Source organism: Cyrtonyx montezumae, unplaced genomic scaffold (assembly GCF_038088225.1).
Source record: "Cyrtonyx montezumae isolate F1298 unplaced genomic scaffold, pur_monq_1.0 scaffold_3, whole genome shotgun sequence".
NCBI lineage: Eukaryota > Metazoa > Chordata > Aves > Galliformes > Odontophoridae > Cyrtonyx > Cyrtonyx montezumae.
In genome coordinates, this window is record NW_027072034.1 from 94,486,670 (window position 1) to 94,512,289 (window position 25,620).

General features: G+C 46.9%; 1 protein-coding gene across 1 annotated transcript; it reads left to right on the top strand.

Annotated features, from left to right (window-relative positions):
- The first annotated feature begins 23,601 nt into the window (after positions 1-23,601).
- On the top strand, positions 23,602-25,323 carry A4GALT (alpha 1,4-galactosyltransferase (P1PK blood group)). Its single transcript, XM_065742425.1, has one exon. It carries the CDS (start codon positions 23,623-23,625, stop codon positions 24,712-24,714), a length of 1,092 nt encoding a protein of 363 aa, XP_065598497.1. The 5' UTR covers positions 23,602-23,622; the 3' UTR covers positions 24,715-25,323.
- Positions 25,324-25,620: the final 297 nt, after the last annotated feature.

Sequence of the window (25,620 nt, forward strand, 5' to 3'; positions counted from 1 at the left end):
AATGAGATTATACTGATGAATGTGCTGCTATCCCATTGCACTGAAAATATCCTCTCAGTGCATCAGAGCTTTGGTGCATAGAAGGGTAAGGCGTTGACACAGTGATGTTGCTAGGAGAAGCTCCTTTTTCACCATCTGTAAAGATCAGCTGCCTGACAAAACACGACCGTAGCAGGGAAAGACCTAGGACCTATTAGTGAAAATGAAGAAAGGAGAAGGAAATTGAGATTGCCAGTCTTTCCTAGTATTTAATTGGTTATCCAGATGTTCTTATCCCCTAAATCTACACAGTCTCTACCTGATCAGGGAGCTCTGTTAATGAGCAGCCCATTAAGCTTACAATACTTGGGTTTGAGACAACACTCGTTACTCTGTGTAGTAATCATATTGAAAAGCTGACTTAGAGCTGTGCTTCTGATGTGTAGCAGCCAGGCACTGAAAAGGCACCTGCTCTTCTTTTCCATTTTCTCATTATATTGATATGAATTTCTGCATTGCTTTCTGGCGATACATGATGTTCTCGTAATGTCTCATCTTTCTTGTTTATATCAAAATTAGTTGGTGCTGTAATAATTCATGATTGATGCAATTAGAAATGTGAGCAATGCAGATGCAGAAGCAGTAATAGCGAATTTTTGAGATGCACAGTGGGTTTGACCATGTGGAAGTGAGTGGGCTATATTCTGTTTGTAACTGGCTGGACTGCATAGGTTTTCCAGTCCACATTTGGAGGTACTTGTTTTCAGCATCTGAAGATGACCACTATAAATGCCATTCTTCTCTTTCTCTGATGTACGCTGACATCAGAAAATGATGGAAACGTAAGGCTACAGTTGAATTTTCTAGCTAAAATCTTAATTGAGACCAAACATCCATCAAGGAGTGAATTTTTAATACCTAATTGCATCAGGGAATAAATGGCATCAAACTGAAAGTCCTACTAAGATAAGATAGGTGCTGCTGCTTGTGTAATAGCTGATGATGGATTTAGAATTGGCTTTTGTTGGCTTCAAACCAGCTATATGCCACTTTCTTTTTCTTGCCTTCTTGGTGATCAGGTTTACAACAAGATGGATAAGGAAAATAAAACAGTCAAACCAATTGTGAGGTTGGGTTGGGTTGGGTTGGGTCAGGTTGGGTTGGGTTGGGTTGGGTCGGGTTGGGTTGGGTTGGGTTGGGTTTGGGGGATTCAAAAATCACTTAAGTGAACTAGTTGAGAGAAGAGATTGTCCTGCACACTGAGCTCTGCTCTTTGTGACAGCGACATGGCCTGAGGGAACAGCATGGAGCTGTGTCAGGGCAGGGGCAGCTGGGGGTTGGCCAAGCAGCTGCACTACCAGAGCATCGCATTCCCATGGCTTTGGTGGCAATAGTGGGGCTTTCTGTAGGCAGTTGCAAACTCAATCTGCAGAGCTCAAGTGTGCGTGAGATGTGCAGGATGTGTGGTCCAAAGGAGCAAGCATGCACTCCAAGGCAATGGAAGAGGCTTGAGAAAAACATAGTTTTGGCAGAAATATTGGCAGAAGTAATGCATGCACACACCTTATAGCCAATGTATAACTGTTGTTCTGATAAAGGCAACTGACAGAAATATATAGAGAGCTTTTACAATATTTTTACCCTCATCAGTCATTGCCCTCCTCCTTCCCAAAGGTACGATGGAAAGTGGGGAAAACGATGGCTGCTCTGACTCGTCCCCTTGGCACATCATCCTCTCCTCACCAAGAGGACAGCAAATGGCCCTGCTGATTTCAGAGTCAGTGGGATGCCATAAGGACAAGAGGAGCTGCAGCTCACGGTGATGTTGGTGGAGGCAATGCACAGTAACAGGTCCCAGCGCTGCTAGAGGATGTGTGTGCTGATCTAACTCCAGTTGCAGGCTTTCTGATGGAGATCAAATACCAGAAATACCAAATAACAGAAGGCTATTTTTGAATTTCAAGTAAACCAGAGTATAATTTTGGGGAAGCATCAAAGTTGTGATGCAGGTGCTGATGACTGTAGCTGAATGCAGGCTCTTATGGAGGCTCTTGGGTCCATCATGCTGGGTATAGTGCAGCCTACGTGGAGCCAATGCGAACAATTTCCTCTTTTAATTAGCTTAGACAAAATAAAGGAGAAAAGGTTTGCTATGACTCAAAGCAATTAAAAAATACCAGGTGGAAAAGCAAGAAGTAAAGAAAAAATGCTTTGAATCTAGCTAAATACTTTGCTCAGCCTGAGTGGCAATGTTTGCTTTCTCTCTTTCCTTTCTTTTCTTCCTTTACATTTAACATTTTAAGCATAATTAGATGAAAACCAAAAAGGCTGGTCAGAATAAACTGCATTTTCTCAGATTCTTTCCTTTTATTTTCTCATTTGTTTTTTTGGCGCAAACAGCCTGAAATCCACAAAATGCCTTGTTGTCATCAAGTCTGTACTTTCTGATGGAAAAATCATACTCTGATTTTTTCTTTAAGTTTCTTTTTTAGGTTATGTTTTCCCCTGCCTGTCCCTCACTGCATGCATAGGGCACTTTACAGTCTTTCTTTCACATTGCTATTGGGCTTGTTTTCTTGCAGATTCCCTTCTTGGAGCGAGGCAAGCCAGGATTAACCACAGCTAAGCACTGCTTGCTCAGTGTCCCAGTCCTTTGCATTTGTAGCCATGGCCTCACACACATTTGCCATGCATACACTAGAAGTGGGGCCATGACCCCCACTGCATCCCCACATGCAAATGCTGACCATGGCTGGAAAATACTGACACTTGAAACCTCCATCGTGCTCCAAAACTCTTGTATGGGATCCCACACCCTGTACACACCTGCCTGCATGTTTCAGTGCACCAAATCCTGCTTTTGTTTGCACTGGTCGACAGCTTTTCAGTTTCTGTTTGCTTTCTATCCAGGGCTGGAGGTGCCCCCAGACTGTGCCTGGGAACACAGGGCAGAGATAGGGCAAGGGAGGTGCTCACTGGTCCTGGCCTAGGAAATGGAATTGGAAACATTTGTGGCAGAAGCTGCTGCCAGGGGGAAGGAGCGGGACTGTGCCACAGGTGAGGGGGAGGGCAAGGATGGACAAGAGAGGATGGGAGTAGCAGGCATGGGTCTGCCATGCAAAGCACTCAGCTCTGGGGCCGCAGACCCAGAAATCATGTAATGGGCAAAATTGGCTTATGGAAACTTCCCTGTTCACTCCCTTCACTTCAAGATCTCTTAATCCTTCTCAGCAGGGCTGTAACAACCACATCCTTCAGAAATGTTTGCCTTCTGTCATGTCTGTTCCCATCAGGCCCTCTTCCTCTCCCCTCCTCCATTCTTTTCCTACCTAAACTATTTTGGGTGGTCCTGTGTGGAGCCAGAAGTTGGACTCAGTGATCCTTTTAGGTTCCTTACAGCTAGGGATATCCTATCTTCTATATTCCTCTACTCTATTTGCATTAATCTCTAAGCAATACTGTTTTCCATTTATGAGGTACCATTGTTGATTTTTTATGTTCTAACCCATGTTCCTGAGCACTTCTATCACTTAAACGTTCCTTTCTCAGACTTATTTTCAACATTATGAAGGCAAATCTTCAGAACACTGTATTTATGATGCTTTGATTTCTCCTGTTGTCTAATGGCATTAATACTCTTCAGTAACACCAGCCTGGCCCTGGCCCAAAAAGGCAGCTCCATCCAATGGCTTCCAAGGCACCATTTTCTAATACAAAACACATGCTCCCAAAGTAAGGGAAGACAATGAAACTACAAAATGAAATCTTTGGTGGCAGGATGTGGGCTCTGAGCAGCTCCAGAATAAAGCTGTGTGGAATGGGGAGGTAGTGCTGGAGCTCCAAAAAACAGGGGTCAGTGACACGCCCTGCCCAGGTGGGTTTTGCCCCTCCTTGATTTCTGGAGAGTTTTTGGGAAGGTGCAAGCACACAGTGGGTTTATGGCAAGTTTGCTTGGAACATGTACAGCAGTGCTGTAGTGCCTTGACTAAAAAGGCTTCCTGTTTTATTTACTTTAAAATATATCTGCAGAGTCTGTTGCTGCAGCGTTCTATTTCTGTCTCTTGATAACAGAAACAGCTGTTAACTTTGCATAGAAAGCATGTGTGAAGTATGGCCACAGAGATGACCAAAACTCAGCAGGATCAGTTTGTTAGAGGAACTTGCCTCAAATGAAGGTGAGAAAATGTGCTGTCTGCTGATAGGTGCTACTCTATTTGTCGCTTCTGAACACATGAACTGCTGGCAGCCTACTGTCACTTGTGTTGACTGAAAACTTTCCTTAATCTGTTGTAGACTCAGCTACACAGGGTGTTCACTGCTGTTCCTTTGTGATATGTGAAGTCCCACTGACTGTGATCATGTCCCATCTTTTCATCATCAGAAACTCAAAACGTCATGTCAACATTCTGGGTAAAATCAGGCGTTCCTGGTTTATGTGTCTTAGAAATAAGACTTTCAGTTTGTAGAAGTGTGTCTGCAAAGGCCAGCTGACCTTTCCAGTGTAAGCCCTGTTTCACTAGGCCACTCCTTAGTTTCTTTGCCCTCTTTATCACAATGACTTCATTTTCCCTCCTCCCTCCATCTCCTACTCCCACTTTCCATCCTGGTCCCATGTGTAATGCAGCTGGCATTGGCACCAGATGCAATTTGCAACAGTTTCTTGTACAGAGTGGGAGCTGACGGTGACCTGGCCTGGAGTGACCTTCTCTATCAATTGCCTTCAGAAGTAGCAGAGCTGTTTGGAAGGTAGGAGATGGCCGTGTCACAGTATTGTTCTGCCTTGGCTCTATAGCTCTGGATCTTCTGTTCCTGCTGAAGTTCAATAATTCACCTTCCCAGCACCATGCTCACTGTCAGCTTCACTACCTCTCTGCACCAAGTGGAAGACCTCACTGTGCACCATCAGCATTCACCAGAGCCAAATGGAGGGCTGGATTCTCCAGGCTCTGCTCTTCCTTCCAACTTCACCCACTGCCAAGCAGGGAAAAGAGATCAGTGGTTCTCGTTGCTCTCTCCCATTTTCCTTGGCTCTTCCAACCTGAGTCTACATGGGCTCTCTCCCAGTCCTTGCACTGGGCTGGTGACAGTGGTACATCTTGACCTTTGGGATTAGCAGTCACACTTCCTGTAATGAGCTCCAGATGACTGCCCACTGATGCGATCCTCCAGTGTGCTCTTCCTCAGGGGATCCTTCTTCCCACCTGCTCTTCTCCTTGGGTTTCCCATCGAGGCCTGCATTGACCACATGTTGGTAACCACCAGCCCTACTGCGGCCAATGTTGGCTCTTTGTGGTCTCACCAAGCAAAGGTGGCTCTGTGCTGAGAAAGGTGGCCTTGTGGAACAGTGGGTGCTGGCTGCACCCAGCTCAGCTGGTCCATCTTCCAAAAGAGCTGCATGTCTCTTCTATCCCTCTTCATCTCCCACGAGGATTCACACCAAGGCTCCGTGTCCTACGCTCATGGAAATGATAAGACCTCAATGGAATGGAAAAACTTGGTAAAACATCCACATGGCAATCCTCACATAACCAAGCTGTGGGCATTTGGGGAGACACTGGCTGACATGGGTTAGTGGTGTGCTCTTTGGATTGATTTCATGGTCACAGCATCACACTGTAGAGCTGCTCTGGGCTGCAGTGAGTGTCACAGGGGCCCTGGTGCCATTTTGGTGATTTAGATGTGCAAACATCTGCCTATCAAAAGTGCATGTTTATTTTTCCATGAATAAATTTAGGCAGCCTGTGACAAGAGCTGGCCAGAACTCAAAGAATTGTGTTTCCCAGAAGATGAAGGCAGTTTTTTATTACGTCTGTTATGTTCAAATGCTTAAAGCGTTGAATTGCTCAGATGAGGGGAAGGGATTCACTTCTTGTGAGAAACTCATTTGGAACTGAGTTATTGTCCAAATACAGGCAGTCGATCAGCCCAGCTTGGGCAAAAATATGTGAAGCATACTGAATTTGGGCAGTGCAGTGAGGTTGGGTCCTGGAGAAGCAGGAAAACCCAGCTGGTGGGTGGGAACTTGCTGTCATTGGTGTCCCCATGTGGGCTGATCCTGCCTAGCTGGGGGAGATGCGCTGCTTCTGTGGGCCCTCTATGACAGGTTTTGATCGTGACAACATGATTTATGCTCTCTATAAATATCCCTCCAGCAAGGGAAATAATGCGCTGGATGACATTTTCCAGACGGCCTCAGGCTCGTTGGCAAGACACTCCCCTGGCATTACAGGGAAAGGAAAGAGAACATGTCCTGCGGACCTGCACAGCATTTTATAAGTGACTTCAGAGACACTTTGCACTGATCCCTGCTCCAGAACACAGCAGAAAGAGGTGGGTCCCCGCTTCCTGTGCGTGTCACAACCCTCCAGCTGAAGCCCAGCAGCCCCTGAAGCCCTCATACCGCAGAACTGCTGCCACGCTGAATTAATAAGGAAAAAAAACAGTAGGGAGCTGAAGCCCTCATTTTAATTCAGAAAATTGCTTTTCCTTACAGGTGCGGAGAGGACTTGTGGGGGTGTGGGGGAGAGAGATGAGAAGCTGAAAACTGCTACAGTTCCTGATTATGGTATTTTTCAGCTTTTAAACTTGCTGCAAGTGGAAGGTCTATAGGAGGAAGGCATTTACAGCTCCCGTCACGCCTCAAAGCATCCCATGTTTTTCTGTGGCCCTTGGAAGGAATGGCCTGGCCATCCCGGCGTGACAGCCGTTGACCTTGGCCACCTGCCCACTGTGATGGCACGTGAGATTGCCCCAGGGACGTGAAGCTCATGGTTGTGATGAACTGCTGTCTGCAATGGTTTGGGTCTGCTTTTGGGGCAGGTCTCCCCAGGTGGCTGAAGTCCCCCCTACAGCCTCTGGCTAGGATGTGGATATTCTGCTGGTATCCAGCACCCAGAGCCAGCATGCATCAGAGCAACGCTCTGTGCTCAAAATTAGGGAGATGGGAAATGGGAACTGTGATGTGGGAAATCTGCTTTGAACTTTACCTGTTCTGGAAGCAAGGAAAACCCACCCAGCAGTGCTTGCCAATGGCTGGGCCTTGGGCAAGACTCTGGGAGGCAAATGAGCTATGGGTGACAGTGGGCTGGAGGGATCATTCCTTATCCTTCCACTCTGCTAAACCTCTAGGGGAGAAAGAGCAGCAGCAAATAGTTCCTAATCCAAAGCAGCTGGCCACAGCCTGCTGGAGACCAGGAAAACCTCTATCAAGGTGGCCAGCTCTGCGTAGGAACAAAAGGGTTCTGTTTCCCTGGTTAAATACTTACTTACTTTAAACTTGATAAGTGCTCTGTGTTGGCATTGGTTGCTTCGGGGGGGAGGAAACCACACCTAACCGTGACAGTCTTCTATAACAGTGCTCTCTCTGGCATTTCGGTGGGTCTTTCAGCCATGCTGACATGCCCCATTACACTGGAGCAGGTTAGTTCTGCCTGGTGCAGGCACTGAGGGTGCTCTGGCTCACATGGCACTGCTAGCACGTGGCAGGGTCAGCACTTGAGTGCCTGATCATCTTAAGGGCTGAGGCCCCAAACCTGTACTTGGGAAGCCTGGGCACCAAGGAAGAACTTCTTCAGTGTGAGGGTGACAGAACACTGGAAGAGGCCACCCAGAGAGGTTGTGGAGTCTTTCCCTGGAGATATCTTAAACCCTCCTGGATGCTTTCCTCTGTAACCTGCTGTAGGAAACTGCTTTAGCAGGGGGTGGACTCAATGATCTCCAGAGGTTCCTTCCAACCCCTACAGTTCTGTGATTCTGTGATCAGCATAGCCGGACAAGAGCCAGATATCCCATGGTGTTCAGCATGGTAAAGGTCCTTTTCATGTTACATCAACAAGAAACTTGCTAATGATTTACTAAACCCCCAACCTGTGCAACTGACCATCCTCTTTCTGGAAGGTGCATTGGGACCTGCAGCAGCAGCAGATCAGTGATAAGCTGGGCTACTTGTTGAAAACGGACCTTCTGCATCCACCTTCATATGGAGTCCTAAAGGTGTTGTACTCCCTAACAGCCTCAGACTAAAGAGCAATTTACATTTGAGTGTAATATTTAAATCAATAGATATCCTTTAAAGACTGTATCAAACAAAAGGCTTCGTTGTTGGCCTTTATTCCTTCAGGGGTATGAGCACAACCTACAGTGAGGTGTTGCCCTCATTACATGACACATTAATTCCATCTAAATCCACTATAGTTTAAGCTGTGACACACGGGGATGTTTTACTGCATGCAGCTGCTCTCCTGATATGGGAGATCCCCTGGATGGAGATGCCCAGTGGGTGATGGACGTGAGCAGGCGCAGGGGAGTGCTGGGTGCTGGCAACAGCAGCGGGATGCACAGCTCCTGCTGACCCTGGCGGATGCACAGTGGTTGTGGGGCTCTGGGCCCTCATTATCAGCTGCAGAATTTCCCCTAGAAAAGCACTGCCATGGCTGGCAGGGGAGTCAGTTTGGGGTTGTCTGATCATTTTAGCTTTTATGGCTTTTTTTGTTTTTTTTTTTTCAAAGTGGGCTGCTGGCAGGAAAAGTAATTCTTAATGAATATCCAAGTTGAACCAAAGCACACTGCAGGGAAATAGGGGTCGGCAAAGAAAAAAATATATTCAAATTCGATGCTTCCAACCTGCAACTCAAAGCAATTCCTCCTTGGTTGTTTGTTTCTTATTATTATTATTTAAATATTACATAAATTGAAATGGTTTGATACAACTGGCAGGAGCTGCTCTGGTATGATGCAGTCTGATCACTGGGGATGACTGACTTTGGTCCAAGGCCAGCGAATCCTTTTGCAATGACAGACTCCCAAAGAGGAGCCAGTTACAACCATGGTGTGGTCATGTTCATTGCTGTCCTGAGTGAGCCTCAGGAGGGGGGCACGAATCAGAGACATGTTTGGACCATTTGTCAGCCAACCAGAGGGTTCTGGCCCGTACTGCAGCTGGAGGCTATATGCCCACAGTTAGCAGAGCTCCCTTTGGGTTAACATAATGCAGCAGAGGTTCTGCCTTCTTCTGGAGGCACCGTGCTGTTCCCACTCCCCTCTCACCACGTTCTCATTTCTAACCCATCTCCTGGACACACTGCTTGTAACCGCCACTGACTCAACTGGCAACACTGATTTGGCAAGTTCCCATCGATAAAAGCAGTACTGCCCTGAGAGCACTGTGCTAATGCTACTAAAAGGGATTTTCTGTATCTGCCAACACTGTTCCAGCAGCTCCACACTGAGGGGTGAACACCTGCTAGCAGAGCCAGCCCGTCCCTTCCTTTGCCCAGGGATTTGGCCAAGCAAGCCACAGTCCCTTTGTCGGGGTGAAGGAACCTACAGAGGGTGGCAACCTACAGCCCCACGTGCTCACACAGGTGAGTTCTGCCTGAGTTTCCCTCAACATGCAGCCCGTCTCTCATTCTGCCATGTGCACCAGGGCCAGCACTATAGGAGTCCCCTGGGGTGCACCACATCCCTGTCCTCTGAGTATCGGCCTTGGGGCAGCCAAGGGGAATGGAGCACTGGTGGTGGCTCTGGCAGTGAGAAATAACTTGAAGTCTACTTTAACTTCAAATTGGATTCAGGCCTGGTGTTAGGAAAGAAGCACTTTAATGTTATTTCTGGAAAAAAAGAAAAGAAAGAAATAAAGTGGTTTCAGACTGCTTCATTCCTGGGAGAATACATTTTTATTTTGTTTAAGGAGTGTCAAAATTGCTTTTGTGGAAATGTTTCTTGTGGGGGCACGCTGTTCTGTAACACACAGCAACATGCTGTGGCACGCCAGTCACCAAGAGCAAATGCAGGGCTCATAGGCTTGAGGCTGAGCTCTAGGTGGGACAGCTCTGCATGCATGCCCTCTTATTGGCCTACCTGCTTCCAAAAATCTCTAGTGATGTACCCCATGGCTGTGCCAGTGGTGCTGTTCCAAACCAAAGGCTGCTATTCCCTTTATCCACACTCACTGAGAATCTGTGAAGCAGCCTTTTTCCAAGAATGATTCAAGCAGCACTTCCTCCCACCTCAGGGCAGGTATGAAGCTCTTCTGTTTTGCAGTATGCAAACTACTCATTGGTAGGGTGTTGTGTTCAGTTTTGGGCCCCTCACTACAAGAAAGATATTGAAGCCCTGGATCGTGTCCAGAGGAGGGCAATAAAGATGGTGAGGGGTCTGAAGCACAGGTCTTATGGGGAGCGGCTGAGGGAGCTGGGATTGTTTAGTCTGGAAGAGACTCAAGAGAAATTGTATGGCTCTCTCCAACTCCCTGGAAGGCAGTAGTGCCAATGTGGGGATTGTCCTCTTCTGAGTTACAGCGAGCGGGAACAGCATCAAGTTGCACCAGGGGAGGCTCAGATTGGATATTAGGAAAAGCTTATTCTCTGAAAGAGTGGTCAGGTGCTGGAATGTGCTGCCCCGGGGAGGTGGTGGAGTCGTCGTTCCTAGAGCTGTTAAAGCACGGGGTAGTTGTAGTACTTACGGACATGCTTAGTGGTACTGGTGGCAGGAGGACAGCTGGACTAGACGATCTTAGAGGTCTTTTCCAACCTTAACGCTCCTATGACTCCCGTTGCTCTCTCCCGTCAGCACGGGGCCGTGGCTCTACATCCCGACCCCTTTCACCGCAGCCTCACTGCCCTCCCGACCCCGCAGACGACGCTCTGCGGCCGACATCCCAAAACAACGCTGAACGAATCGGCGATCCCTCCACGACGGTGCGGCTCCGCTCCGCTCCTCCTGGAGGCGGCCCCGGGCTGCGGGCGGGGCGGGGGCGGTGCCGCCCGGGCCGGTGGTTGGGGGTCCCGGTCCGTGCGCAGCCGGCGGGCGCGGAGGTGAGAGGGGGAACAGCGGGGGGACGGAGTGCGGTGCTGTCCCCGGGGTCGGCGGCCCCGACCTGCCCGTCGCGACGGGGGGAATTGGGGAAAATGTTGTGGATTTCTTATTTTTTTTTCCGCGGCGGATTTTTCCATAGGCGCGCCGCGTCCCTCTTCGTCGCAGCTTTGCCCGCAGCTGCCCGGGGGTTGGAGCCGCTGTGCTTGGAGCTCGCGGTCTGCCCGCTCGTAGTGCTGCGGAGAGCCCGGGGCTCAGAGGTCTGCCTCCCCCCGAGGCGCGGAGCCGTCCGCAGGGCGTTCCCTTGGATCCCTCCGTGCTCCGAGAGGGCATCGCTTTCCGAAGGGGCTGCGCGCACGGTGCCCGCATGTCGTGCGGGCTGAAAGGAGCCGTGCAACCCGAGAAGGACGAACGACAGCCGGGTCCGCTGCCGGGCAGCAGCGCGGTGGGAAGATGAGCAAAGGAAGGCTCGGGCGGGGTGCGGCTGGCCCGGACGCTGGGGGAATAGCGGCAGAGATGGTGACGGGGGAGCTCAGCCGGCCTTCGTGGTCTGACGGAGCCGTCCTGGGAAGCGCTGGGGTTTTTGAGCTGGGCTCAGTCTGGAGGGAGGGCTGGAGACGAGGGACGGAGCCTCACGAGAGGGCTGTGGGAATGCTTGCTGTGGCAGCAGGGGGAGAGAGCCCCAGCGAAACAGTTGCGAAGAAATGAGTAACTCCTGTAACTTGTGATCTGAAACCAGGGAAGTTGCTGAAAGATGGTGAGTCTCGCAGTCTTGGCCAAGGGTGATCTGAAACAGCTTGTTGTTTCCCAACGCAGGAGAGGCTGCTGAGCACAGGCCGGATATTTCTGCATCCTGCCTGCATCCCACCCCAGCTTCTGCCAACCTCTGCCAGCTCTGCACTGACTGTTTTTGTTGTCATGAAAGCCAGAAGCCCCAAACTTCAGAGCTTGATTTCCCCTTTCTTCTTGTGGGTCTTGCATAAGTTACAGCTGTGTCTCAAGGCACTGGCTTTGTGGGGAGAATACCTATGACTGGGAAGTCAATGTCAAGGCCCTTCTGTTCTCGTGCTCATCATTTGTCAGTGAGAAAGCAGTACTCATCCTTGAGGGTCAGGTATCAGGTGAATAGCAACCTGCCTGCCCTGAGCTGATTTCAGGTGTGCAGCTCATGGCTATCACCTGTGTTTCCCTTCTCACAGGATTCCCACCAGCGCTCAAAGCAGCTTCCAGCAGACAGTGTCTCTAAAGAAGCCAGTGGTCTCATGGGGCCAAGTTCAGCAGCTGGGGACTGTGAAGCCTCAAGATGCAATTTGGTGATGCCACTGAGCTAAGTGGGCTGCCACCATAACAATGCATCCACCTGACTCCTGCTTCTTGCAGCATCTCCCTTTGTGCCACTGTTTGTGCCTGTCTCACTCTGCACTGGAGCAAGAACGGTTCTGGAAGCCAAACAAGTAAGAATATAAAATCCTTCATCAGAATTCGCTTTACAGTGCTCAGGCTTTCAGGGTTGGGCAGAGCAGGCACAGAGGAGCATGGAAAAAAAAAGCCTGAGGAGAAGGGAGTGGATTCAGCTATGATTAGCTCAATTAGCTGCTGATTTGCTTTCCTTTTAGTATCAACACATACTTTGGCAAGAGGTCCTTATGCTTAATTCTTTATCCATCTAATTTCTTTATTTTCTCATAAGCATGGAGATAAGGTGGTGCCTGCCAGTTGCAACTAGCACATAAAACCACACAGATGTACCTGTTCCATGTGGAGATGAGACTGCATCAGTAGTGTACAGCAGGAAATAATCTTGCCATTTACACAGTTGGGGTTTGCATCGGGTTCTAGTTATGTGCTGTCAGGAGAGATTGAGAATGCTCCTCCAGCTCCTTCTGACTTTGTACACTATCATTTAGCTCTTCAGGGCATGCACTTCCCATGCATGTGAAAGTCTTCTCTTTGCTGCGTCTTCTGGCTTTGATACCCTTTTCTCTGCACTCATCTGGGGTTGTCTTTCTCAGGCCCTCCTGCCGAAACAAGCACACTAAATCTTTTACTTCATTGGTTGCTCAGTTTCCAGAACAGAAATTTATTTTGGGTGGTGACTTCACTTGAAAATATTTGTAATGTCAGCTACTATCACAAAGCAAAAGTGATGGACCTCACCTCAGAGCCCATGTGTTTCAGGGCTGTGGTGTGTTGCAGGGTTTTGCAGTGATGTCATCATGATGTCCACCAATGTCCCAGCAAAGCTTCATCTGCTTTGCAGATGCATCAACAGGGGAAACAAAGGAGCACATTCAGCACTTCCGTCTTGGGCAGAAGTCAGGCCCAATTTGTTTTGCTGAGACTGGGTGGAGGGAACCACCATTCAGGCAACTGACGGGGGCTGTCCTTACGGAGGTCAGCCTACCTGCATAAAGACATGAACCAGCCATGCCCTTGGCCTGCAGCCAGTTCTGGCTTGTTAGGAGTGAGACTGTGCCAGACTTGCTTCGTCTCTCTTGCCACCTAGTGCCTGAGGTGGAGGAGACTCAGGGCCATTTGGTACCAATGCTGGAGCTTCTGGGATAGTTTGGAAGGTAGAGCACACATGAATCATACTGATTTAGAAAGAAGTGATACATGCAGTAATATGGTACAAGATACAGTAGAGAAAAGAATAGAGCCTGCAATTAAAATAAAAGCTACTATCAGTAAGGCACACCATCCCACAATCTGATGTTTGACCGAATTGGTGGACAGATCATTGATCAAAGGTTATCCTTGCAAAGTTTGGTGACAAATACAGGTGTGCTGCTGAATAGTATTCACGCCATCTTCAACCTGAAAGCAACAAGTTGCGTGAATGCAGAACCTCCTCCTCGTGAAATTAGAAGATGGCCTAAGGCCCAGGGATTTTGAATTGCAAATTGTGAAAGTGATCTCCATCTGTGGGTTTGTTTAAGCATCTATGGTTGTATTTTGGGTAATTTTGAGTACAGCAGAGGTGTTATCAATAGCTCATTTCAGTTCAGCAGCACCCAAGTTTAGAAGCAGTAAGCGTACAGCCTTATGAAATACGGTTGATCTTGTTGCTAAGGGGTTGAGTATTCTGTGCTTATGATATACTGGGTATTGGGTGTTTCAAAAAATGACAGATTTTTAGATTGAAATGCATAAGGCTTGAGGTGTATTATCATACTGTGCCGTCCAAAGGGACCTGGACAAGCTCAAAAAGTGGGCCTGCGTGCACCTAGTGAGATTCAACAAGGCCAAGTGCAGGGTTTTGAACTTGGGCTGGGGCAACCCCAGATATGTGTACAAACTGGAAGTATTGACTGAGAGTAGCCCTGTGAAAAAGGACTTGGAGGTTCTGGTGGATGAAAAGCTGGACATGAGCCAACAGTTGCGGCCCAAAAGGCCAACTGTATCCTGGGCTGCATCAAAAGAAAAGTGGCCAACAGAGCAAGGGAGGTGGTTTTTCCCTCTCCTTTGCCCTCATGAGTCCTCACCTGCAGTATTATGTCCAAGTCAGGAGCACCCAGCACAAGAAAGATGTGGAGCTGTTGGAGCAGGTCCAGAGGAGGGCCACCAAGATCCTCAGGTTGCTGGAGTACCTACCATATGAAGGAAGACTGAGAGAGCTGGGCTTGTTAATCCTGAAACAAAGAAAACTCCAATAAGACATCACTGTGGCCTTCCATTACCTAAAGGGAGCTTATAAACAGGAGGGAGACAGACTTTTTACATGGTCTGATAGTGATATGTCCAGGAGGAATGGTTTTAAACTGACAAAAAGGGGATATTTAGATTGTATGGAAATTCTTTGCTCACAGAATGGTGAGGCAGTGGCACAGGCTGCCCAGAGAAGCTGTGGATGCCTCATCCATGGAGGTGTTCAAGGTCAGGTTGGATGGGGCCCTGGGCAGCCTGACTGGTGGGTGGTAACCTTGCCCATGGCAGAGGGATGGAACTGGATGGGCTTTGAACCCCTTTCTAACCCAAGCTATTCTGTGATTACGATTGTATAGTTCTATGATTAAGTAGTAGTCCACTGTGGTGGTATACTTTTATATGTACCAATGCCAAGGAGCCAACAACCATTCAGTTGTTAAAACAGTATCTAGAGCTATTTTGATGTTTGCAGAATGAGCACTGTGCATCGGGAGAACAATTAAGTTTCATTAAGCATGTTTGGCTCAACCAGGTTTTGCAAAAGAGGTTTCCATTTGTACAGCCAGACATCTTGTCTGGGCCATGTGTATTCCAGCTATTGTTATTATTCAGCTGACCATTGCTCGGCAGACTATGTCATGTAGAATTAGAGCCAGTGAAATTGCAGCATCTTTGAGAATTTGTGTTACTAGCATTGCATGTAATTCTCGAATTTCAAGCCATCAAATGCACGTTTGTTTGTAATTACTGAGTCTTTATTGCGTGCCCATAAAATTCACAGTTCAGCATCAAGAAAAACTTGTGTGCCGTTACATGTAAATAGAAATTGTGCTTGGGTGTTATTGTAAAAAGATGTAATTTTAATTGCTTTTTTTCCCACCTGCACTTCATTTGTATGCAGTGGCACTGCAAAGCACAAAGGGGGCTTGTCATAGGAGTGTGCTTCAAGAGTTTTGTGATCATTTGGATCAGAGTGTTGGGAAGTAAGTTTACCAAATTAGGTTGGTTCCAAAATGCTTTGTGGATTGGTTCTGCTAACCATCAGAATTTAGTATCCAGTGTTGAAGGGTGCTGTAGGCCAGACCAGCAATCTTGACTCATCGCTCACCTGAGGTATGTTGTTCGTGAACTCAACAGCATAATTGCTGATCCATCCCTGGGGGTGAAGGAACAGGCTTTACTGTAACCACTGGGTGTGATGCAGTCATGGTGTATATAAAATAATTTTAAGAGGGAAGGAAAGTTTCTCACAGTGTTTCATTTCATGTCTAATTGGCATCAGGATGGTGAATGGGATGGGGCCTTGCCATTGAAGCATACCATGCTCATATCACTGTCCTCTCTCAACAGACCTCAAATCGGGGCACATAGCAGGAATGAGCTATGCACTAGCTTATTCACCTGGGGCTTCAGCTTGATGTGATAAGGTTATAGGAGCTGCTAGTAATAATGCTTCTTGAAATTCATCTGGAGCTTGTCAGCTGATAAGAGATTCTCACCCACAGTCTTGGCAGTGGATCCTTCCTGCCCACTAAGCTGAGGTTCATAGGGTTTGGGTATGTTCCCTCTGAGGGTGAAAATTCCAGGACCTAAATCTAAATTTTCTGTCTTTAGTACGAACAGGTATACTCTTGCTGCTTCATCATGCCAGAGGAGGCGTGGTTATTTAACTATTGACTCCCTAGGCTGTTTTTGGTATGCTGCCTGAAGTTTTTGCCTAAATCATCCACATTAAAATCTCAGACAATAGTAGGATCCCATCTCTGGATTATTCTCCTGTGGTTCATTAGCAGTGATTTTTTTTGGTTAAGGGGTTACAGAATTGGTGACTTTGCCATCAGATTCACATGGGCTGTCTCAAATATTTCCATCACAGTCAGTGTCACAGGCCTTTTGTTATACTTAATTCTAATTCTTCCCTTTCAATTCATCTTTCAACTTTCTATTTTCTTATTCTAAACCTTCACTTTGCTCATTCTCAGTTTTCCATATAGCTTTTGTGCCATGGCTTATTGACCTTAGGACAGCCTTAACATTTCCATCTCAGAGGAAGGTAGTCAACATAGGGGTACTATTCCTGAAAGATGTCCAGTTTTGAAGCCCTTTTACTCCAAGTATGAATCTCCCTGAGCAACATTAAGGCTAAACTCATTGACTCTTCACACACTGCATTTTCCAGGCATCTTTCTTTCCCTGCATTTGTTGCTATCACAGACATCATGTCCCAAGTTAAAGCACCTTGTGCATTAAGGACGCCCTGGGCAGCCAGTCCACTCAGAAAAGCCTTCAAAAGTATCCCAGGAGGGGAGGAAGGTTATATGCTAATTTTCTACACATTTGCCTTGTAGCATGTCATACTGCATTTAATAAAGTGAAGGTGTTTCCAACAGCACTCGTGTTAGGGTTTTGAAGAGCTATTCTGTTTCCCAGGAATATCTGTCTGACTTCATCCTGATCCCAGACCCCATCATCACAGCAATCCAAACCAGTCCTTCTCTGAACATTTAGAATATTTTATGGATATTTGCCCAAACTGATCTGGAGTACAACTGGTAGGGGGTGTGGTGACCCAAAGCAGTGGAGGAGCAGCTCCATTGGCAGGAGAAGCTGCACCATGGAATTTTTAGTAATAGGGTGCAGAGAGGCTGTGTTTTCCTGCTTAGGTTTGAACAACTGTGTGGTGGCAGAAAGTTCAGCTTCAGAGTCATCCTTCACACTGCCAAATGTCAGGCATTTCACTGAGGTTGGGAATGTGCATTTGTGCTTGAGCAGCTGTAAAAACAGAGAAATGAAGTTGGTTCTTAATTCTTGAAATAATTGGCTCTTATGAGTGTGAGGCTCAAAGGCTTGTGCTTTGGCATCCATGGCTTGATGTAAAGTGGCTTGTGAGTTGGTTTTTAGTGTCCCTACTCTAGTTTCTACTCTTTGTTTTGCAGTTCTAAGCAAAATGCTTCCAGCATCTGGTACCTCTGGGTGAAGACCAATGAAGAGTTGCTTTTCCTCTGTGCTTTAAGTTTTGACTTTCTGCTACCTCTGAAAGTCTTCCTTTAGGATCTCCCAATTAAAATAAATTTTAGCTACCCAACTCCAATCCCACCTAGATGTTTTCTATCTCTTTTAGCCATTTTCACTGTTTCTCTGCAGCCTCCTTGCAAGCATCCATGACTTGTACATTTCACAGAATCCCACTTCTGTCATGAGTTACTGTCGCAGTGTGAAGGGGGAAGGTGCAATGGACAGGGCCTCACCTCAGATCTGATCCACATCAGGAATGTGGTGCATCGCATAGTGCAGGAATTGACCTGGTCACATCATGAGTCAACCTGATGTTCCAGCAAAGCTTCAGGCACTTAGGGAGGTAAAAGGAAGACAACACGCAAAAGACCACGTGCAGTGTAGGAAGCTTCTCAGACAGAAAAGCTCCGTCCTGGGCAAAACCCACGGGGATGAGGCAGCTCTGGGGCTAGGGGATTAGTCTGTGGGACAGAGTTTGGATCAGTGGGGCACAATGTGATCTCTGTTGTGCGTTTCCCTCTTCTGTCCCACCTCGCTGCAGGTTTGCTGGTGAGAAATCTTGGGAAGATACCAGGCTGTAGTGTTCTAGTCCTGTTGGTAAAGCATCACTAAGAAGTGCCCAAGATCATCTGAGATCCTGTGAGGATATGCAGAGTCTGACATTTCAGTAAGTACTCTAAAGGTTAGGTATAGCTTTTCATGAAGTTAAGAAGAAATTAACCTACCTGGGCTTTTTGGGTAACCCAGGTCTGAGGTGTCCCAGGGCAGTTGGGGTGTTTGGGGATGAGGAACATGTATCAACCTGACAGCCCTCCTTCCATGTAACCCCTCTTGGGGTAGGGGGCAGCCTTCTTGGGGGGTGCCACACACTGCTGAAAGTCTATGGATGGCTTTGGGAAAACTGCAAACCAGATATGGTTGAATCACAGAACTGTGGGGGTTGGAAGGGACCTCTAGAGATCATCTAGTCCAACCCCCCAAAAGAGGCTGCTTCCTCTTCAGCCCTGGAGACATTTGACCAGGCAAATTTCAACGTTAGAAATATCTGCTCTTGATCTGGTATTTAAGTCCTTAATGAAAAAACTGTGTGAAGTGTGAATACCATTGAGTTTTAAAAGGAATGCATTCAGGAAGGTTAAGTATGACACAGATACACACTGCTGGTCAGATAAGAAATAAGTTGTCATAAACATGAGCAGATATATAGGTATGTTCTCATGAGGTGTACAGAAGTGGACAGAATCAAATGAATTATTTCTGGTGTTTTATATGAACAGTGGTAGTATTGGGGGAAGCCTTAATGTTGACTAAGATTCAGTTTGTGGAAAAAATCAAGGCATTTTGAACTTGTTAACTACAGTACCTGAGTACGCTTTAGAAAGACTGCCTCATTTCCCTCTGAGTCTGAGATTGCATGAGTGGCTCTGTGTACCTGATTTCTGTCTGCTGTTGTGGCCTGGGGGCAGAACCGAAAAGCACAGTTCCAAACACAAGTCCCACCTCCACCTTTCTGCTGCAGGTGGCCTCATCCCAAGTATTCCTAAAGAGCAGTCTTGACCATAACTCTCCCCAGCATGCCATAACAATTAGCTGGATCACGTCCTGTGTACTGGGCTTGTAAATGTGCTGAACTTGAACTAAAGGGTAAAAGCTGAAGGGACAGAGCAGAGCAGCGTTGATGTGCTCTCTGGACTGAAAAATGTCACACACTGTGCTTTGACCATGTGCATAGTCTGTATAGGTCTGCCTTTTTCCTTACTTGTTTTTGATGAAAGCTTTGCCAGCTGTGATTTTCCATTGTCTTTGAAAGAAAGGAAATGCATTTCTGTAGCAGCTCTGAAACACATCAGCTGAAAGCTGATTTATGTAAACTCTCAGCAGCTTCTCTTGGTAATATACAAGGGTGCCTAACCAGCACATTTTTGATAACCCACTAGTTATTCTAAATTCTCTGAGCTCTAGGGTCAAGCTAATTTTACTTGATTTTGGTGTAACGAAGGTTACTCAAAAGTTTACTTTGGCAATTTTTCTTTGATTTAGATTTTTGGATTTTATGTATTTTCTTGTGACATGTTTCCAGTGGCTTTTAGAGAAAAAGTACTGGTGCTACCCCTAAAACACTTGTCATAGCTTTCCAGGGAAAACCAAGGCAACAGCTAAAACCTGCAAGGAAAACCTGAGGAATTAATTATGGATAAGACATCCTCCATTAAGCAGCAGTAAAACACTCCAGATCTCTTGTGACATTCATTTGGGAAAACATCCTGGGCTCAGTCTTAGGCAGCATATGAAGCAAAACATTTAAAAGCAGCGCTTAGCCTGACACATGAAGACGTGCTCTGGGCTTCTCTTCTGCCACCTGCAGTGAAGTGCAGCCCTGTCTGCCTCGTGGCAGCCTGACTGCCATTCTCTGTGCCTTGCTCAGCACACAACACTCTGCTCCAGCCTTGCTTAGCTGACTGTCACTTGAAGCAAAGGGAGCTGTAGGATGGGTGTTTGTGCTTTCCCCAGTGCTCTCTTGATTCCCCTCCCTCACTTTTTCCAAGACTTATTCTTCAGTCAAGCTGTTCTCTGGAAGCTAAACTATTAGAGGACATCAAATTTACTTTGTAGGCTGGATTTTCTGCCTTAAGACACTTGAACCAATCCCCGTTTTTGTGAAAATTTGTCCTTAGATTGGTTTAACTGGCAAGCCCTCTGCACTACAAGAAGGTAAATGTGAAAGTGAACTTACGGTCTCTCGTGTGCTTTATTTATTTGAAGATTTTCCATTGTAGAGGGAACATTGGGAAGCAGATGTTGCCACAAAGGGAAACAAATACATGAACCTCTTGGGGGGCGGTGACCTTCACTGCCAATGATATGACTTGTTTTGTTTGCACCAGTGATGCAGAACTGCTCAACAGGTGGTAAGCCAAAACCCAAATGTGTATTTCCCTTGTAGGGAAAAAAAAACAACAACTAACAATGAGGAACTTAACCATCAGGCTCTGGGGAACTGGGGTTGCAGGGGTGGGCTGAGTTGGAGGCAGCCATGAGCATAACAACACCCATTTGCTCCTCCTGGCAGCTCTGCCAAGTGTTTTTGCTATGGTCAGGAGTCACGGGGGCAGACATGAGACATGTGAGGAATCACAGAATGGGACATGAAAAGATGACAAAGAGCAGGAGGCACAAAAAGATGTCTGTGAGGACAAGCAAAAGGAGATATAAGCAAAGATGTGAGGAGGAAGAGATGTGAGAGGAAACACAGGAGAGCACACAAAAGATGTGAGGACGTGCATAAAAAATGTATGCAGAGTGAAGGAAGGATGAGGAGGAGAGGTGTGGAAGGGGACACTGTTGGGTACATGAGTAGGGGTGCTGTCCTGGAAGGAAGTACTCAGTGCTGGAGAAAGTACCCTTGAGGCATTGTGGCATGCAGGCAGCCCAAGCTGGGGCAGGGATAACCTGGAGGTCAGTGACTTATGGAGAACCCACACTGAGGCACGGACGCTCCTGCGTCGGTGGCTGGTGGGTGACCGATGCCAGGACAGGGATGTCCCAGTGTCCTGCAGAGAGCCTGTGCCAGGGTGGGTACACTCTGCAGGACTGCAGGCTATGGAGGGCTGGTCAGAGGAGCTGTAAGAAGCAAGGGGCAGTGGTGGGAAGGAATAAGGTGCAAAAAGCAGCATAAAGAAGCTTATGTGCTGACCAAAGGAGTTGGAGCAGACTGAGTATAAGCAATACAGAAAATAAGGGAAGCTGGTGCCGGACTGGAGGAGAGAAAGAGGTGCTGGACTGAAGAGGAGCCTGGGAAAAGGGAAGAAAGTTGCTTTCCAAACTGTGTTAATTGTTTCACTTCCTTTTCTCCTCAGTAGCTGAATCGGTAACTAAAAGTAAAGTTGGTTGGTAATAAATAAAATTGAATTCCCCAAATCAAGGCTGTCCTGCCTGCAACAGTATACTCACTGTACTGGGATGCAAACTGGTTTACAGATCACATGGCAAACCATACAAAGCCTATGTAGGTGTAACTTGGGTAGCAGTTCCTCTTCCATACATGAGACTGGCATATAATCGCATTGCTGTATTGGCAATGTGTTTTCCAGGTTACAGTGCTCTAGAGGAGAGCCAGCACTGGTCAGCTGCAGGTGTTCACAAAAGGTCATCTTTGAATAAGTGGTGGAGGCAAAAACCATAGAGTAGAAAAGTCTCCCATGCTCATGTGCTCTTCTTCCTCCCAAACTGGAGTGGGACCATAGAGAGGAAAGAGAACAGAATTGGGACTGATGACATGGTCTTGCCATTTCCTCCAGTTACATAAGAAAGTATGTGTGCACTGTCTTCTTGGAGTCTCAAGGAAAAGGGATGGAGGGAAGGGCTGCTTGCTGTGACGTGGCAGATCTCAAGCCTGACAGAGCCCAGTGCTGCCAGTTGGACGATGTGTGCAAGCACTGAGGGACTTGCTGAAAAATCACAGGGTGTTGAACTCTTATTCAAATGGAGGAAAAAATGAATCTGAGATGAATCTCTGCTGAGATTTTTTTTTTCAACTGAAGTATGAATAATCTAAAATGGAAAGTCCTGTTCTGTTATTAAGCTGACCTGTAGCTATCTGTAGAAGGCATAATTGAGTATTTTGTTACATTATGCACTTTTTAGTTGGTGTCATAAAGCTCCTGCTTTTGCTGATGGACTGTATTGATTTTATTTGCTCTAAATTATGAAAAATCTTACCACAAATGGAAGAAACAGGTGTTAAAACAAAGTACACACTAAAACGCTTTGCGTTTGCAGACAATTTCACATATTTTTTTTTCTTTAAAGTGAAAACTTACTGTTTTTCTTATACTAAAAGCCTGGCACCACTTGGACTATGCAGACTTTAAGGAAGCTGTTGGTATGTTGCTCACAGTTCCCTTCAGCTGGCCTGTGAACCCCAGCAGCCTGATGTGCCTTAATTCAGGCTGCTAAAACAGTTGGACTTTCTGGGAGATAAATTCAGCTTTGCTCTCCCATCTGCTGCAACATGTCTCTTTATGGTTAAATCCATGCTTTGGACTTCAGAGAACTAAGCTTGGTGTCTGGCCAGGACAGACAAACTAGGCTTGTAAAAGCAGAAATAGCACTGTAGGTCCCAGCTTGAATGCCTGCCATGGGGGAAGGGCATATGGCAGGGTATATAGCAAATACAGGACGCAGGATGGTTATTGAGGAATAAATGGGAGTGAAACAAGTGTCCTGTGACACTGACAGCTGAGACCTTTTGCCAGAAGTAGATGACAGCACTGGGGTTTTAGATAAGTTTTCAATTTTGGGGAAGGATGTTAGGTGGTTCTACTTTGGGGAAAAGAAACACCGCAAAAACCCTGTCTCACTCAGTGCCAGGTGCCACGACTGTAGGATAATTAGTATGGTGGCAAACTGGTGGACAAAAGAGAATCCAAATTCCTAGTATCTAGGGTTGTTCCTGTACGCTTCTGATTTGAAAATAATGGACTGAAATGGAACAAACACTGTGTTTCTTGACAAGTGGCAAGCATGTAGGCAAGAACAGCACGTATCCAGGGAACTGGGGATCAGTCTTTGTGATTAGCAGAAGAGTCTCCCATGCTGGAGATCTCCAAAAGCCATCTGGATGTGGGCCTGGGCACCCTGCTCTGTGCGGCCTTCCATGATCGAGGGGTTGGGCTTAAAGACGTCCAGAGGTCCCTTTCCCATCTCAGACATGCTGTGATTCTGTAATATGGTGATTCTGCTCTTCTGTGCTCCGATGCTCCTCAGAGCTTGTGCAGATGGGCCTCTGATATGCTAATGATCTCTGTGATGGTTTTGGGAAGAGCCCAGAGGTTTTTTTCTTGGGGTCCTCCTTCTGCCACAGACCTCCTGAGCTCCTCTGTGGGCGTGCGAGTGTCTTTTACCACACATCCTAATAGTCTGTATAGGATCTGTGGTTTCAGAAAGGAACCTAAGGACCTGAGGGCATTGCTGCAGTATGGAGAAGCCAGGGCACTTCTTTAGAAACATCCTTAAGACATAATTTAGTGTGCTGGCATGCAGGAGAGTTCACATACACCTCTGCCATGGTGATGCACTGTGGCTTGTGGTCTGCTGACTTGCTTGCCTCTTTTTTTTTGTTTTCTTCCCTTTCAGATCACGACATTTCTTCTGGGAGAGGAGGTTCTGATGGGAACAAGAATGCTCAGGATGCCCAACTGCCTGATAAAGCTGACCCGGGTGGTGCTGGGCCACAAGCTCAGAACTCTCTTCATCCTTGCCTTTAAGTTCATGTCCTTCGTCTCTGTTGTGTTGTACTGGAGGATCACAGAGGACTCTAAGGGCAGGGACCAAGTCTATTCGCCTGTTCAGATCCACTGTGCTCACTCCGTGCCGTCTCCTCCCTGCGCCATTGGTGATGGACCTCCTCCTCCGCCAGGAGATGTTTTTTTTGTGGAGACCTCTGAACGAACCAACCCAAATTACCTGTTCATGTGCTCTGTGGAGTCTGCTGCTCGGACACACCCGGGGACGAGGGTTGTGGTGCTCATGAAAGGCTTGGCAAACAGAAATGCCTCGCTACCCAACCACTGGGGCTTCTCATTGTTGAGTTGCTTCCCCAATGTGGAAATTCGTCCCTTGGATTTGCCAGAGCTTTTCTCTGGGACACCTCTAGCAAAGTGGTACTTGCAGGCTCAGCAGCGCTGGGAACCTTATTTCCTACCCATCCTGTCTGACGCCTGCAGAATTGCCATCATGTGGAAATTTGGTGGCATCTACCTGGACACAGACTTCATTGTGCTTAAGAACTTAAAGAACCTCACCAATGTGCTTGGTACCCAGTCCAAGTATGTACTGAATGGAGCCTTTCTGTCCTTTACACCCAAACACAAGTTCATGGAGCTTTGCATGAAGGACTTTGTGGAGAACTACAACAGCTGGATCTGGGGGCATCAAGGCCCACAGCTCCTAACACGTGTCTTCAAGAAGTGGTGTTCCATCAGGAGTCTTCGAAGCAGTAAGAGCTGCAAAGGGGTGAGTGCTCTGCCCCGAGAGGCTTTTTATCCCATTCGGTGGCAGGACTGGAAGAAATACTTTGAAGTGGTCAGCTCCACTGAGCTGAATGAACTCTTGAAAAACACCTATGCTGTGCATGTGTGGAACAAGAAGAGCCAAGGAAGAAGGCTAGAGATCACGTCGCAGGCTTTGCTGGCTCAGCTGCATTCTCATTTCTGCCCTGCCACATATGATATCTTGAAGATGGACTTCAAATGGCAGTGACTCCAAGGAGCAGCTAACAGACATTGCCTGGGAGCTCCAACCCCTTCAACTGTTCCATCTCAGATTAACTTTTTTTGAAGTGAGGTGGTGGGAGTTGAAGATAAAGGCCATTCATGGAGTATAGATGGAGCCTGTATTTTCAGCCCATCTGTGCAGCTCTTGACTTTAATAATATTTTGGTTCTCTGCAGGACCTTCCTTCTTCTCTCCTCGTTGAGGTGGAGAAATCTCAGGATGAGGAATGAGTGCTGAGCCACATGTGTCAGCCTCCATAAACCTCTCAGAGGAATAAGATCCCTTTCTGTAGCTGCAGATCTGGAAGGGACCTTGTAGAAACATGTATCTCATCCTCTATCACTGACTGAAAGCAATGAAAGGATGGGGGAGCAAAGAACAGGAACTGAAGAAGTTAAGGGTGTGCTTGGAGAGGTGTCTTAATTAAAAATATGAATGAAAACAGAGAAGAAAGGGGAGATAGATAAAGTGACATCTTTTTCTCTTCATTCCTTTCTCTTCTGAAGACTTTGATGGAAACTTTCTAATGTCTGGTCCAAGGAGAGAGCAGGACACTGGAATCTCTGTTTAGTGTTGTAGGTCTGAAGACTTGCTTAAAAATGAGGATCTGAAGCCAGTCCATCATTTAAAATAAATTCTTGCACAGCAGTGATTTGTGTTATAGTAATAGCAAATTAACACCCTGTTATGAGCAGGAGAGCTCTTCCAAATCACACCTTAAATTGCATGTGACACAGGAAGAGCTGAACTGTCTTTTACACTGGGCTTATAAGTGTGACCAAATTGCCATAACTGCTATGATCTTTCCATGCTTAGAATGATCCTAAAAGGAAAGAGGTGATACTTTCAAGTATTTCCAAAGTTACAGAGAGTTTTGAGGGAAACCTTTATT